Below are 16,701 nucleotides of genomic sequence, written 5' to 3' on the forward strand. Positions count from 1 at the left end.
GTTCCTGCCTCTGCCCAGGGCGACTTCTCAAGCCTCGTAGACTCTCCCCGCCGCCTTGCCATGAGACGCTCAAAGATATGTTGGTCATCTTCGGACCTGGACCACCTTTTGAAAGGTATCTTTAGGGCCTTCGAAGTTTTTAACTTCTTAGACTGGTGTCTAGGAGCCCTAAGCAGAAAGATCTCTCCGACAGAGAAAGAGTCTTCCTTGCTCATTATGTCCTGCATGGACAAGGCCATACGTGATGGGTCTAATGAGCTTGCTGCATCATTTGTGTCCGGAGTCCTTAAAAAGCGTGAAAACCTATGCTCATTCCTTTCAGCTGGAGTTACACCGTGCCAGAGATCCGAGCTTCTTTTTGCTCCTCTTTCCAAGTGCCTTTTTCCAGAAGACCTGATTAAGGAAATAGCCGCTTCATTGATACAGAAGGACACTCACGATCTTGTTGCGTCCTCCGCTCGCAAAGCTACCCCTTTGCCTACCTTGTCAGCTAGACCAAGGATGGACACTCCAGCGTCCCGTTTTATTCCGCCCTTTCGTGGCAGAGCCTCCAGCAGAGGAGGTGCTCGTGCTGAAGGGAAACGAGGAAAGAAGAAAGGAACCAAGTCCTTTAAGGGCAGAGTCTGACTGCCAGCTTCTTCAGACAGCAGTGGGAGCCAGACTCAAGAACTTCTGGCAGACCTGGGAAGAGAGAGGCGCAGATGCACAATCTGTGAAGTTGCTCAGAGAGAGGTACAAGATCCCGTTTGTACGGAAACCCCCTCTAGCAACGTCTCCCATCGATCTCTCTCCCAGGTACAGAGAGGAAGACAAGAGACGAGCCTTGAAACAGGAGGTGTCTCTTTTACTAGAGAAGGGAGCAGTGGTCAGAGTCTCGGACCTTCAATCTCCGGGATTCTACAACCGACTCTTCTTGGTGTCAAAGAAGACAGGAGGGTGGAGGCCGGTGCTAGACGTCAGTGCTCTGAATGTCTTTGTCACAAAGCAGACGTTCTCCATGGAGACCTCAAAGTCAGTCTTAGCAGCGGTCAGAAGGGAAGACTGGATGGTCTCTTTAGACCTAAGGGACGCCTACTTCCACGTCCCCATCCACCCGGACTCCCAACCTTTTCTGAGATTCGTTTTCGAAAAGGTTGTCTACCAGTTTCAAGCCCTGTGCTTTGGCCTAAGCACAGCTCCTCTTGTGTTTACGAGGCTGATGAGGAATGTAGCCAAATTCCTTCATTTAGCGGACATCCGAGCCTCCCTCTATTTGGACGACTGGCTTCTCAGAGCTTCTTCCAGTCGTCGCTGTCTGAAGGATCTAAAGTGGACTCTAGATCTGACCAAGGAATTGGGTCTCCTTGTCAATATGGAAAAGTCACAACTGGTCCCATCCCAAACTATTGTGTATTTAGGGATGGAGATTCACAGTCTAGCTTTTCGGGCTTTTCCGTCGGCCCCCAGAACAAGCCAAGCCCAGTTATGCATCCAGAACATGCTGAAGAAGGAACGATGTTCAGTCAGGAAGTGGATGAGTCTGATAGGGACGCTATCATCCCTGGAACAGTTTATGTCATTAGGAAGACTACACCTCCGTCCTCTTCAATACCACCTAGCATTTCACTGGAAAAAGGACAAGACGCTAGAAGCGGTCTCGATCCCCATTTCCGAGAAGATGAAGTCTTGCCTGACTTGGTGGAAGGACAGTATCAGCCTAAGAGAGGGTCTTCCCCTGGCTGTTCAGACTCCCAACCACGTTCTCTTCTCGGACGCATCGGACGTAGGCTGGGGCGCGACATTAGATGGTCGGGAATGTTCGGGACTATGGAACTCGAGTCAAAGGATAATGCATATCAACTGCAAGGAGCTACTGGCAGTACATCTGGCCTTGAAAAGCTTCAGGTCTCTCCTTCAAGGCAAAGTGGTGGAAGTGAACTCGGACAACACCACTGCCTTGGCGTACATCTCCAAGCAAGGAGGGACCCACTCACTGACGTTGTACGAGATCGCAAGGGACCTGCTCATCTGGTCAAAAGGTCAAAACATATCACTAGTAACGAGGTTCATCCAAGGCAACTTGAATGTCATGGCAGATTGTCTCAGTCGGAAGGGGCAAGTCATTCCAACAGAATGGACCCTCCACAAGGATGTATGCAAGAGACTTTGGGCCACTTGGGGCCAACCAACCATAGATCTCTTTGCAACCTCGATGACCAAGAGGCTCCCAATATATTGCTCACCAATCCCAGACCCAGCAGCAATACACATAGATGCCTTTCTCCTAGATTGGTCGCATCTAGATCTATACGCATTCCCACCGTTCAAGATTGTCAACAAGGTACTGCAGAAGTTCGCCTCTCACGAAGGGACAAGGTTGACGCTAGTTGCTCCCCTCTGGCCCGCGAGAGAATGGTTCACCGAGGTACTTCGATGGCTAGTAGACGTTCCCAGAAGTCTTCCTCTAAGGGTGGACCTTCTACGTCACCCACACGTAAAGAAGGTACACCAAAGCCTCCACGCTCTTCGTCTGACTGCCTTCAGACTATCGAAAGACTCGAGAGCTAGAGGCTTTTCGAAGGAGGCAGCCAGTGCGATTGCTAGAGCAAGGAGAACATCCACCCTTAGAGTCTACCAATCGAAGTGGGAAGTCTTCCGAAACTGGTGCAAGTCAGTATCTGTATCCTCGACCAGTACCTCTGTAGCTCAGATAGCTGACTTTCTCTTATACCTGAGAAAAGAACGATCACTTTCAGCTCCCACTATCAAGGGCTACAGAAGCATGTTGGCATCGGTCTTCCGTCATAGAGGCTTAGATCTTTCCAATAATAAAGATCTACAGGACCTCCTTAAGTCTTTTGAGACCACGAAGGAGCGTCGTTTGGTTACACCTGGTTGGAATTTAGACGTGGTACTAAGATTCCTAATGTCAGACAGGTTTGGGCCGCTACAATCAGCCTCCCTGAAAGATCTCACCTTAAAGACACTTTTCCTGGTATGCTTAGCCACAGCTAAAAGAGTCAGTGAGATTCATGCCTTCAGCAGGAACATCGGATTTTCGTCAGAAAAAGCTACATGTTCTCTACAACTTGGTTTTCTCGCCAAAAATGAGCTACCTTCTCGACCTTGGCCGAAATCGTTCGATATTCCCAGCTTATCGAATATGGTAGGCAATAAACTAGAAAGAGTCTTATGCCCTGTGAGAGCTCTTAAGTTCTATTTAAAACGAACTAAGCCTTTACGAGGCCTATCTGAAGCTTTATGGTGTTCAGTTAAGAAACCATCTTTGCCTATGTCAAAGAATGCTTTATCCTATTTTATCAGACTGTTAATACGAGAAGCTCATTCCCATCTGAGTGAGGAAGACCAAGCATTGCTGAAGGTAAGGACACACGAAGTTAGAGCTGTCGCAACTTCCGTGGCCTTTAAGCAAAATAGATCTCTGCGAAGTATAATGGACGCAACCTATTGGAGAAGCAAGTCAGTGTTCGCGTCTTTTTATCTAAAGGATGTCCAGTCTCTTTACGAGGACTGCTACACACTGGGACCATTCGTAGCAGCGAGTGCAGTAGTGGGTGAGGGCTCAACCACTACAATTCCCTAATTCCATACCCTTTTAATCTTTCTCTTGAAATGTTGTTATTGTTGTTTTTGGGTTGTCCGGAAGGCTAAGAAGCCTTTCGCATCCTGGTTGATTTGGCGGGTGGTCAAAGTCATTTCTTGAGAGCGCCTAGATTAGGGGTTTTGATGAGGTCCTGTTGTATGGGTTGCAACCCTTGATACTTCAGATCCTAGGGGTCGATCAGCATCCTAAGAGGATCGCGAGGCTCCGTAAGGAAGACGTACTTAAAAGGCAGAGTAATTGTTCAAGTCGACTTCCTTACCAGGTACCTATTTATTTTGTTTTTGTTATTTTGATAACTTCTAAAATGAAATAAAAACTCTTAGCTCATAAAAGTGTAAACATATATTGCTGGTCTCTACCCACCCCCCTGGGTGTGAATCAGCTACAGTATATAATCACCGGCTAAGTTAAATATTGAAAAATGTTATTTTGATAATAAAATAAATTTTTGAATATACTTACCCGGTGATTATAAATTAAAGGACCCTCCCTTCCTCCCCAATAGAGACGCAGTGGGACGAGGAGAAAATTGAGTCTTTGTTTACATTGAGTACTGGGTATCTGGACGACAGATGGCGCTGTTGGGCACACCCGCAACCTGTATAGCGATCGCTGGCGAGTTTTTACCGTAGAGTTGTCTGTCGGGCAACAGAGTTGCAGCTATATAATCACCGGGTAAGTATATTCAAAAATTTATTTTATTATCAAAATAACATTTTTCCTAACCATACAAACCTTAGCTATTTACACATATGTGCCCGCCATCCCTGACCCCCAAGTCAAGTCCTACCTCTAAGTGAAGTGAAGCAAGTCACCGGTGTGTGGAGGGGGGAGGGGTAGCAAGCTACCCTTCCCCCACCCCCCGCTAACTAGCGCGGGGGTAATTAACCCTCGTTAAAACTATTGGCTTGTCATTTCAGCTGCGCTAAAAGGTAAACCCAATGTAAATAGCTAAGGTTTGTATGGTTAGGAAAAATACAAATTATCTTCGAATTTGTCATTTTTCCTAACTATACAAACCTTAGCTATTTACACATATTTGCCCGCCAGCTCTGTCCCCCAAGATAAGTCCTACCTCTAAGTAAAGTGGAGTTCGCACTGTGTGTAAGGGGGGAGGGGTAGCAAGCTACCCCTCCCTACCCCCCGCTAACTAGCGGAGGGGTAGTAAACCCTCATTAAAATTCTTATGGCTCGTCATTCAGCTACGCCGAAGTAATTACCCCATGTAAATAGCTAAGGTTTGTATAGTTAGGAAAAATACAAATTATCTACGAATTTGTCATATTTTTATTTATACTTGACCTGAATTTCTAGTCTCAATAAGTAAATAACTGTTTTCATTTTGATCTCCAATCTTATTGTGAAATTGGACTTTTAAGCCAGAGACAATCATCTGCGCTATGTATATTTTAAATGTTGGTAAAGATAATTAAATCAAAGATGGAAATAATGTATTGAAAAGGAATGAGATTAGTAGATATAAAATGTATAAAATACAGAATACATAGTTTGTATATGAAAAAATTAAGTGTTAGTGTGATGTATTGCATCTTGATTAGCTTTCATTTATAGATCATTCATTTCTTGCAGAAGAAGACGAAGGCACCGAGTCTGAAAATGAAGATGAGGGTGGAATGACTGAAATTAGATTTGTACCATCTGATCACATGGCTTTAGAACCTATGTACAAATCTCTTAATGACTGTCAAGCACTTCACCCTAATCCAGAAGATGTACAATCTGAGGATGGTTAGTGAGGAAACCTTTTTTTTTTCCAGGATTTGTTTGAGCAAGTTTAACATGAAAATTTTGTTTGGTGATTAATGACCTGTAAATGTAAAAATACATGTTATCCAAGTGCTTATTCTTACATGAATGTCTCACCCTCATTGTCAGTGATTTCATTGTGTTTTGCATTGTACTTTTTTGTCACAATAATTCACTAAGGTTGGTTATAATTTTAGTGGCTTTGATCTTACATTTATAGTTTGATTTCATGTGGGTTGTAATTTTCTGATATTTTTTGGATCCCAGACTATTGTTTATCATGTCTGTTTTGACCTGCGTACTTGTAAGGCACTGTATTGGTCAGCCAAGCTTGTAACTCATTCATTGTATTTCCTGGACAAAACCCATCTTCTCTGTTTGTGTTAAAGGGCCCAAATTGTTAACCACAGTAGACATACTGTGTGCAATAATTGGACGGTGGACCAGTGTCTTTTCTTTGTTCACAGGAGAATAGTTAAGATTTTGTGCTCCCAAGGCTTCTTTTGTTTTTTTAAGTGTCTTCCTTGATCATTCGTGTGCTACTGTGTATCCCGTGTCTGGTTCCTCTATCAAGGGACTGATATCTTCAAATGATGATTCTGCTTTCTCTTTCAGCATGGCTTCCCTTGGTAAAGACTGGCTGTTTCCGATGATAGTTTTATTCCAGTAGTCTTCGTCCTACTATTTCCAAAATTACTACTTTTGTGACACACTTCCTCATCCATACTACTATACAATACTTTATTTAAAGATGTTAGTCCTCAAGATTTTGATCTCTTAATTCTAATTTTTTTTTTTTTTTTAGCTTCTGGACACTTATATCTTTGTAGCTTCCTTATTAGCCATCAGATCTTCCCACTGCACACTGGCCATGAATCTCACCATTTTATAGACACACTTTCTTTGTCAGTGCCAAATGTCTGCTGCATAAAGTAGTAAAATACATTTGTTGGTATAGTTTTCCCACTTAGTTTACCAGTGTAATTTTTTATTCACCAGTTTTACAGCTATTTCTCCTCACTTTTTTTCAGACTGGTTATTTCTTCTTAAATTTATGTTAGTATATGTTTCATAATTTAGTGTGCCCAAAGGTAACAGAAATGCCTTCCCTAATATTATTGTTTGACCAGTAAAAGAAAGTATGATTGATTGTTTAAAGCTATGAGTGGAATGGTTTTATTAAAAGGTCCTCTCTTATATCACGTCATTATCTTACCATTTTTCATAAAAACACTAAATGACCCTTGGATCTCGGTAGGTGGGGTACGTCTGTAAATTTCATATAACCCTCCTTCCCAGTTGTCTCTGGTTATCAGATTTTAGGAAGCTATCTGAACTTTTTTGTATTCCTGCATGGTTTCCCAAGGATTTTGAGGATGAGGTGTTTCTTGTACTTAGTTGTTTTAATTTTTTCATCTTGGAGTTGTCCATTAATTTGGCCAAGCAGAAGAAATGTCAGGAGTATATTCTTTATGACTTATGGTTGATCATCTTTATGAGAACGTTTTGTTATCTTTGACCGCATAAATAACGTATTTTGTAAAGTGCGGCTTAAGGTTCTGTAAACCAGAGTTTCTGTTTATAACTTTTCTCCTTTAATTAAATGTATTTATAGCCTTTATATTATAACTTAATACACTATATTGTTGATGGTACAAAATGTGCATTATCTCAATCTCTAGGGATGTTCCTCAAGGTTTTTGTTCTTTCAACTACAATTTCTCTGACAAGGAAACTGAAACAAGACTTCAGTCAACTTGCTCAAGGAAAAAGTATTTGCACCAAGTTTGAAATCATAACGTTCCACAGATTCAAGTGTTTGATTAAGATCATTCCACGAAGTAAAACTTCTAGAATGTTGTGTAGTGTTGAGCCTTACTGAAAGGAACTGCAAGATTTAATGATAACTGCATGTTTAGTACTATGTGATAGATGTTATAGCCAGCAAGATCGGAATGCAAACGATGATCATTGTATGCAAAATCTTATTCGGTTTACTCAGTGAGCTAATTGAATGAGAGTGTCGGGTATTATTATTCAGATCAGGAAAAAGGATTTTAATAGATTCTAAGTTTTTTCAAACAATTTAAGTTGAGTCAGTTCCTTGAGATCCTAAAGGAGAACAATTTTCAAAATATCAGAATAAAAGAATTAAATTTTCTCAAAGGTTAGCTTGGAACTCTTTTGTGTGGTCATATACTGTATTTCAGTGGATATCACTACTGGAAGTTATGATATGCAGAGAAGAATTACTCCTATCTGATGGTCATTTAATACCTATCATGCCACCTTATTGAGCATTTACTCTTTGGAAATCAATAATCATTAGATTACACAGTGCTGTGAGTTGTGTTCCTTCCATTGCCTTTCTTTGGAAATTTCTTCTTGATCCTACTTTCATTGATCTGTAACTACTGATTCTTCTATAAGCAGCCCTCCATCACTTTCTTCATGGTTAAGCCATCATATAATCCTTGGTTTAATTATCTTCACATTCATTAGCCTTGGGTTTACAAGGTCATTTAGTTTTCAGTTCCATCAGTTTTTGAATAATCACACAAAATGTTTCATAAACAATCTTTAGCATTGAAACATGTGACCATTAGTTGTAAAGTGACCTTCATCTATAGTTAGTAGATTGGCTGCATTTTCAGCTATTTCTGAAAATATAATGGTAATAAAGGGCTCCCTCTTGACAGTTATGTTGCTTGTTCGAGTTCTTTTAAAATTTGCTTTGTGCCTCAATAGGACACTTAGGAAGTTTAAAGGATTGAAGTTCGTTCATGAGAGGCAAAGGCCAGGGGCAGGTCATTGCACTGTTGCACAATGTCCTGAATGTTGAACATATACGTAAATGGTCATTGCTACAGCCCCTTCACCTAAACTAAGATGCCTAAATTTGGAATGAAAAGGCTGTGACAGCTGATTACTCAGTAGGCACCTCTATTTGCCCTCAACCCCCTTAGACTCTATTGGAATCTTACCATGCTGTGATTGCATCCTCATCTGTCCCACATATTGAGTCTCCAATGTTTCTAGTAGGTTTCTGCAGTCCTAGTAAGGCACAGATGTTTTATAGCATCCTTTTGTTCAACTTTTCAACACTTTTAGTCCCATTTTTTTCTATCTGTAATTTGAAAAAAAAATAAATCAGACTTTTATACCAGCCATATTACTATACACTAATTTGTTAAAGTTTTGCTGACAATACTGGTAGATGTTTAGTTATTAGTCTGTTATTAAAGGTTTGGTGTTTTCACATTACGAGCCCAAAATTTTTTCCTTTTCTATTCTTACAAATTTTATGTTGCACTTTCCAGAAATAGGTGAAGAAAATGATGATGAAGGTGAATACATTGTAAGTGACCCTGGACAGAATGGCTTCCACATGCCAGGAACCTATGAAGATAATATGGAAGGAAGTAAGTTGAAAATATGCCTGTAGTTATATTGAAACAAATAAGTATTTCTTCAGAACCAATGTAGGCTAGAAGTAAGATTGATCATTTATGGATTTTATAAATTTATCGGGTAGAGTAACACCACAGTATTTTGTTTTATTTATTCTCGAGTGTGATTTTTTTAAAATTTCATAGTCATATATTAGTTGTTAGTTGTTTTAAAAAACAGTATTATTTCAGTTAATTCTAAATGTATGTCGGATACATTTGTTTGGGAGATCATACAGTATACTGTATCCAGAGGTATCTAATGGAAAGTGAATACAGTATAATGGTCCTGGCGATCAAATATATTCTATATTGATTACCGCATTTCCTGTGTCCTAAGACGTTACATGTGGTAAGACGTACCCTATATTTAGCTAAGATATTTTTGAAAATAAAAAGAAATCGGGGAATTTTACAACCTTTAACAGCAGCTCGTAGTTGGTAAATTCTTGTGTGATTTTTTGTCTGGCACGGTAAATTTTCATACAATAAGTGTATTATATGTGTTACGTGAATATTAATTAGCTGTACAGTACACTTGTCTTCACAATTTTATTACATATTAATGTAAAAAAAACACTAAACCAGTTATAGTTGCTACCATTGCAACAATGTTTACATGAAAGCAGTATTGCCAAATGCTCCTGACTGTATGAGTGTTTGTGTGTCATTACTGAGGTATTTGAGGGTTGTCAAACCCCTATACAACTTTTTTGGGGCATTTTTTTCAGGAAAAAAAAATCTGTCTTATGACACAGTAAATAAAGCTGGCATAAACTTTGAATATTGCCCATGTAAGCATTAAAGACAATATAGTTTGCAATGAGCAAGGTTAGATGAAACTTGAAATAATATCGAGAGAGGAAACAGATAAGGGTAGGGTTGTGGTAACCATTAATACAGAAAGATGTAGTATTCTTCTAAAGAAGAGGACAGGCCTCTTTAATACAACTAGGTTACTTAACTTGATTTGACTTAGTTCCAAATTGTAAATTTTCAATATCAAACTTACCCGATGATCATATAGCTGCATCCCTGCTGCCCGACAGAAAAAACCTACGGGAGGAATACGCCAGCGATCGCTATACAGGTGGGGTGTACATCAACAGCGCCATCTGTCAAGTAGGTACTCAAGTACTCGATGTCAACAACGAACCAATTTTCCCTCTGTCGTGCCACAGGCAAGACCTACTAAATACGCCGTCCCTAACTGGATTTGTTTTCACAACGATTTGGTGAAGTACACTATTCCAGTTTTGAGCTTTCGCTATGCAGGGGTTTTATCTTCATTTCAAAACTTGAACTCGTTTTGGATAGATTTAATTATGGTGACGAAGAGAGTATGAACTCTCTTTCACTTTTAAATGGCCGACCCTTCCCTTAGACGGAAGTGTGTTTAGGTTTTTGGTAATTTTGCTTAACAAGTTATAGATCTATTTATTTTATAACTCTCCGCCTTTATAGGCCTCTTCGATTAACTTTCCATTTATTATAAACTTATAAAATTAATTTTTATGTTTGTTTAAATTAATTTTTATGTTTGTTTATATGCGACCTTTCCTAATAGTAGGCGGTCCTTACTTGGAACCGAAGTTAATTAACTTTGAGCCCGTCATATCGTATTTACCTTTTAAGAATTTATTCCTTTTTTAATTTTAATGTTTTTGAAAGAATTTCTTTGATAGTCTCGTACTGTTTTCAAAGATGAACTAACGTTTAGTTTTGTCTCCGCAGTTGTTGACGTTCAGAACGTTCAACATGCACTCTATCGTTACGATAGAGAGAGATTATTTCACGGTTTCACGTTGCAGTAAGAGTTAACCGATTCTAACGTTTCGTTCATTCTTTCTTAGCTTAAATAGTTTAAATTCTAAATAAAGGAACTTTTTATTTGGGAAACCTTTCAGTTTTTTCCCTTAACAAATAATATGTTTTAACGATATATAATTGGGCTCTTCTCTCAGGTTCTAAGTCAAGAGAGAAGAGAGAGAGAGATAGAGACGGAGGGAGAGAGAGGAGAATAAACGTTTCGTTCAAGCGGGTAACGTTGTTCTCGTTTTTTACTCTTCTCCCTAGTCGCTGTAGGGGAAGAAGGTAAAACGTTTCTAGAGTTTTATTCTTGTTCCCAGGCTTTATGCGGTGAGAGATTTTAAATGTAGTTTATTTGATCTAGTGTTTAGTCTTTTTTCCAGCCACTGAATTCTTTATCTTTAATTATGTTTTTCTGTTGCATTGTAAAACTGTTTTCGCAATTACTACCTTTTAATGAAGGATAGGATTGCGTGTTTCAGATAGAAATCAGTTAAAGTTTCGATTTCAGTGAAATAAGTGCTAACAGAAAATCAAAAGTGATAAAGTGATATGCGCAGTGTTTCAGTGTTGCGTTCGAGGGTTCGTCTGTTCGTGCCAGTGGTTCACCTAGTCCGATACCTCTTACAAGCTCCCAAGCCCAGGGGAGAAGTAATGTCGAAGGACTTATGGGTTCCACAGGCCTTGATCGACGAACAGACGTTTCCCTCCGTGGTTTCGGGTGTATCTACACACGTTGCCGACGTGATCACCCCACCCACACAAAGACGAGAGAGCCCATTTATTCCTCGTCTGCGGAAGAGGTTTCTCGCAGAAACCATGGACCAAATCTTGCAGCTTTTAAGTGCAAGTCGGTCCCTTCCGCGCAAGTCCAACGGCCTAGGTGTAGCCACTGGGTCAGTTCGGACTCGCTGCAGTCTTCGACGACTGCACACCTTCCGAGAGAGGCAAGGAGGTACCGCAACAGGCAGTAACTCCGTCTGTTGCCGCACCAGCTGTTTTAGACCCTCAGTCACAACGGACAGTAGCTCCGTTTGTTGCCGTCTTTTATAGACCCTAGTGGTCCATGCTGCAGATATGCAGTCTCAGCTTGCTTCCTTCATGCAGGAGTATCGTGCTGAGAAGGTTGACACTGCTCCTGTTAACCTACAACCTGCCACGGTTGTGCGCTCAGCAGATACTGCGGCTGCCTGCTCCCACACTCCACCTGTGAGAGCTCCACCACCGATGCGCAGTCGACCCTGCCAGACGCATGTTCATGCTGCACCCTCCGTTGACATGCGTGAGCTACCGCATCAGCAGTGGGAAGGTGCTGTCAAGCTGCCGTGTTTTGCCACAATGCGGCATGCTCCGCAACCCACGGCAGTCCCTCCCACGCACCAGCACTCCGCTTTTGTTGTTGCCAGCTCCCACTCTCCGACTGCGGAGAAGGTTGACGATGCACCCGTTGGCCTACAGCCTGCCACGGTTGTGCGCCCGGCATGGCTGCCTGCTCCCACACTCTTGTTGTAAGAGCTCCTCCACCCATGCGCAGTCGACCCTGCCAGACGCATGCTGACTCCCACAGACACACGGAGCACTCCGTTGCCGTGCGTGAGCTACCACAAGCTGCCGTGTTTTGACACGGTGTGTCAGCAGTTCCGGTAGGCCCTGCTGCTTCCTCCGGTGCCTTAGATGACCGCGGAGGTAGCAGCAGTAGGGGACTCAGCAGTATGAAGCTTCATCTGTGGTGGAAATGTGGGAGGTTGGGCTGTGGCACCCTAGCAGTACCAGCTGAACGCGGCTGAGTCCCTGGTTAGGCTGGAGGAACGTAGAGAGTAGAGGTCCCCTTTTTGTTTTGTTTCTTGTTGTTGTCGGCCACCCCCCAAAATTGGGGGAAGTGCCTTTGGTATATGTATGTATGTATGTGTCAGCCTCCGCAACACACTGTGGTTAGCGCCACTCGCCCGCAGCAAACTAGTCAGTCAGGAGTTGAGGCTTCCCCACACAGCTTTGGTTGTTGCCAACTCACAGACTGTCAAACAGTTACATGACATTGCCTTCTGGTGTGCTACTAATACACCAGTGCTGTATGTCCTCACGCACCTGTTGGGGTTGACAGTTCAGTTTTTGACAGTTCACAGACTGTCAAGCAGTTTCATAACGTTGCCTTCTGGTCTGCTGCTTATGCACCAGTGAAACCCTCACTGAGATAACCTAGCTTTTCTCGGACATGGTTCCTGTAGATGAGAAAGTGCTGTTCTCCCTCCTTCTGATATTCCCTTGAGGACTCTGTCATTTGGAGAGGAGCCTTAAGCTGCTTAGCCTCCTATGGACTTTAATTAAAGCATTACATGCTTCCAGGGAGGGTAAATGGTTCCGCTTCAGTCGCTAACCCCGTCTGTTGCCACACCTACTCCCATAGACCTTGGGCTTTGTTGCAAGACATGCAGTCCAAGCTTAGTCCTTGATAGAGGATTTTTTACGGAGAAGAACCTTCTTGCCAACAACCTTCCTACCGGTTGGTTGTACGCCCTGTTGACGCTGAGGTATCCTACTCACGTCCGCCAGTTGAGATGGTTCCTCCACCGGTGCGACCCAGTGTGGGTTGCCAGTCGCACGTTGACGTTAAGCGACTCTCGGAGGTGGTTGTGGACGTTCAGTGTGTCACTGGGAAGACGTTCAACAACCAGCAGAGGTGACTTGTTGTGACGCAGTGCGGCAACCTCAGCAACCCGATAAGGGGTTGTCTGCACAACCCAGACAGTCTAGACAGTTTCGGGTTGTCGCTGTACTTCCTCGCTTCCCCATGGTTGACAGTTCACAGACTGTGCAGCAGTACCATGATCTTGTGTCCGGCTCCGTCACGCATCCACCAGTGCGACCGGATTCAGCGAGTCAGACGTTGCCCACTCCGTTGCCGTTTCCTCATCAGTTTCGGATGAGGAACCCTCTGATGAGGACATGGCTGAACAAGACGATCAACCCCCAGCCCTGCTATCCATCCAGAAGATGCTGAAGAAGGAACACGGCCCTGTCAGGCTGTGGATGAGTCTGGTTAGGACACTGTCATCCGTGGTTCAATTGGTGTCACTTGGAAGACTACACCTCCGTCCTCTTCGGTTTCATCTAGCTCTTCACTGGAAAAGGACAAGACGCTAGAAGCGGTCTCGATCCCGGTTTCCGGAAGATAAGTCTGGTCTGACTTGATGAAAGGACTTTATCAACCTTTAATAGGGTCTTCCCCTGACTGTTCAGACTCCCAACCACGTTCTCTTCTCAGACGCATCGGACGTAGGCTGGGGTGCGACCTTAGGCGGTAGGGAATGCTCGGGATTATGGAACTCGAGTCAAAGGACAATGCATTTCAACTGCAAGAAGCTTCTGGCAGTACATCTGACCTGGAAAAGCTTCAGGTCTCTCCTTCAAGGCAAAGTAGTGGAGGTGAACACGGACAACTCCCTGCTTTGATGTTCATCTCCTAGCAAGGAGGGACCTACTCTCTGACATGGTACGAGTTCGCAAGTGACCTCCTCTCCTGTTCAACAGGTCTAGACTTTTTACTAGTAACAAGTTTCTTCTAAGGCAACTTGAATGTCTTAGCAGATTGTCTCAGTAGGAAGGGACAATAATTCCAACATATTGGACCCTCCACAAAGATGTATGCAAGAGACTTTGGGTCACCTGGGGCCAGCCAACCATAGATCTCTTCGCAACCTCGATGTCCAAGAGGCTCTCAATACTTTGCTCACCTATCCCGGACCCAGCAGTGGTTCTTTTAGATGCCTTTCTACTAGATTAGTCTCATCTAGATCTATATGCATTCCCTCCGTTCTAGATTGTCAACAAGGTACTGCAGAAGTTCGCCTCTCACGAAGGGACAAAGTTGACACTAGTTGCTTCCCTCTGGCCCGCGAGAGAATATCTTACCGAGGTACTTCGATGGCTAGTAGACGTTCCCAGAACTCTTCCCCTAAGGGTGGACCTGCTACGTCTGCCACGCGTAAGAAGGTACTCCAAGGCCTCCACGCTCTTCGTCTCACTGCCTTCAGAGTATCGAAAGACTCGAGAACTAGAGGTTTTTCGAAGGAGGCAACCAGAGCGATTGCTAGAGCAAGGAGAACATCCACCCTTAGAGTCTACCAATCGAAGTGGGAAATCTTCCGAAACTGGTGCAAGTCAGAATCCGTATCCTCGACCAGTACCTCTGTAACTCAAATAGCTGACTTCCTCTTATATCTGAGGAAAGAGCGATCTCTTTCAGCTCCCACTATCAAGGGTTACAGAAGCATGTTGGCATCAGTCTTCCGTCACAGAGGCTTAGATCTTTCCAACAATAAAGATCTACAGGACCTCCTTAAGTCTTTTGAGACCACGAAGGAGCGTCGTTTGGTTACACCTGGTTGGAATTTAGACGTGGTTCTAAGATTCCTTATGTTAGACAGGTTCGAACCACTTCAATCAGCCTCCCTGAAAGATCTCACCTTTAAGACTCTTTTCCTGATATGCTTAACCACAGCTAAAAGAGTCAGTGAGATTCATGCCTTCAGCAAGAACATCGGATTCTCATCCGAAACGGCTACATGTTCTACATCTTGGTTTTCTAGCCAAACACGAGCTGCCTTCTCGGCCTTGACCAATATCGTTCGATATTCCAAACTTATCGTATGGTTGGAAATGAACTAGAAAGAGTATTATGTCCTGTAAGAGCTCTTAAGTTCTATTTTAAAAACCTTTACGAGGCCCGTCTGAAGCTTTATGGTGTTCAGTTAAGAATTCATCTTTGCCTATGTCAGAGAATTTTTTATCCTATTATTTTCAGACTGTTAATACGAGAAGCTCATTCCCTTCTGAATGAGGAAAACCAAGCTTGGCTGAAGGTAAGGACACACGAAGTTAGAGCTGTCACAACTTCCGTGACCTTTAAACAAATAGATCTCTGCAAAATATATTCGACGCAACCTATTGGAAAAGCAAATCAGTGTTCGCGTCTTTTATCTTAAGAATGTCCAGTCTCTTTACGAGAACTGCTACACTCTGGGACCATTCGTAGCAACGAGTGCAGTAGTGGTGGGGGCTCCACCACTACAATTCCCTAATTTCAGAACCTTTTTAATCTTTCTCGTGAAATATTTTTGGGTTGTCCGGAAGGCTAAGAAGCCTTTCGCATCCTACTTGATTTGGCGGTTGGTCAAAATCATTTCTTGAGAAGCGCCTAGATTAGAGGTTTTGATGAGGACCTTTAGTATGGGTTGCAACCCTTCATACTTCAGCTCCTAGGAGTTGCTCAGCATCCTATGAGGATCGCGAGGCTCAGTAAGGAAGACGTACTTAAATAGGCAGAGTAATTGTTCAAGTCGTCTTCCTTACCAGGTACTTATTTATTTTATGCTTGTTATTTTGAATAACTGCTAAAATGAAATACGGAATACTTAGCTCATAATGTCAACTTGTTATGCTGGTCTCTACCCACCCCCCTGGGTGTGAATCAGCTATATGATCATCGGGTAAGTTTGATATTGAAAAATGTTATTTTCCTTAGTAAAATAAATTTTTGAATATACTTACCCGATGATCATAAATTAAAGGGCCCACCCTTCCTCCCCAATAGAGAACCAGTGGGACAGAGGAGAAAATTGGTTCGTTGTTGACATCGAGTACTTGAGTACCTACTTGACAGATGGCGCTGTTGATGTACACCCCACCTGTATAGCGATCGCTGGCGTATTCCTCCCGTAAGTTTTTTCTGTCGGGCAGCAGGGATGCAGCTATATGATCATCGGGTAAGTATATTCAAAAATTTATTTTACTAAGGAAAATAACATTTTTAATGAATTTACGATTAAATATTCTGAGTTAATGATCGTAAATTTTAATTAATTTACAATTGAATATTCTGTGTTAATGATCAAATTTCATTTGTTAGTGAGATTAAAAAGTATGAAATGTAAATCCTTGAAAAAAAAGTCCTAATCTTCAACATTTTCAATCTACCCGCAGAAGGTAAACAATCGTACACCATTTGCACTTCACTTTATATATATTGTACTAGTAGAAAGGAACTGATATTTTCTTGAAACTGTTTGTTCTTGC

General features: G+C 42.4%; 1 protein-coding gene across 1 annotated transcript in view; it reads left to right on the forward strand.

The window, feature by feature from the left end:
* icln (chloride nucleotide-sensitive channel icln) overlaps window positions 1-16,701 on the forward strand; it is a 60,328-nt gene that overhangs the window by 15,490 nt on the left and 28,137 nt on the right. Inside the window, exons 3-4 of the mRNA XM_068372753.1 lie at window positions 5,195-5,353; window positions 8,692-8,793. Coding sequence (XP_068228854.1) covers window positions 5,195-5,353; window positions 8,692-8,793 — 261 coding nt within the window. The remainder of the gene's footprint in view (window positions 1-5,194; window positions 5,354-8,691; window positions 8,794-16,701) is intronic.

This window comes from Palaemon carinicauda, chromosome 4 (genome assembly GCF_036898095.1).
Source record: "Palaemon carinicauda isolate YSFRI2023 chromosome 4, ASM3689809v2, whole genome shotgun sequence".
Lineage (NCBI taxonomy): Eukaryota > Metazoa > Arthropoda > Malacostraca > Decapoda > Palaemonidae > Palaemon > Palaemon carinicauda.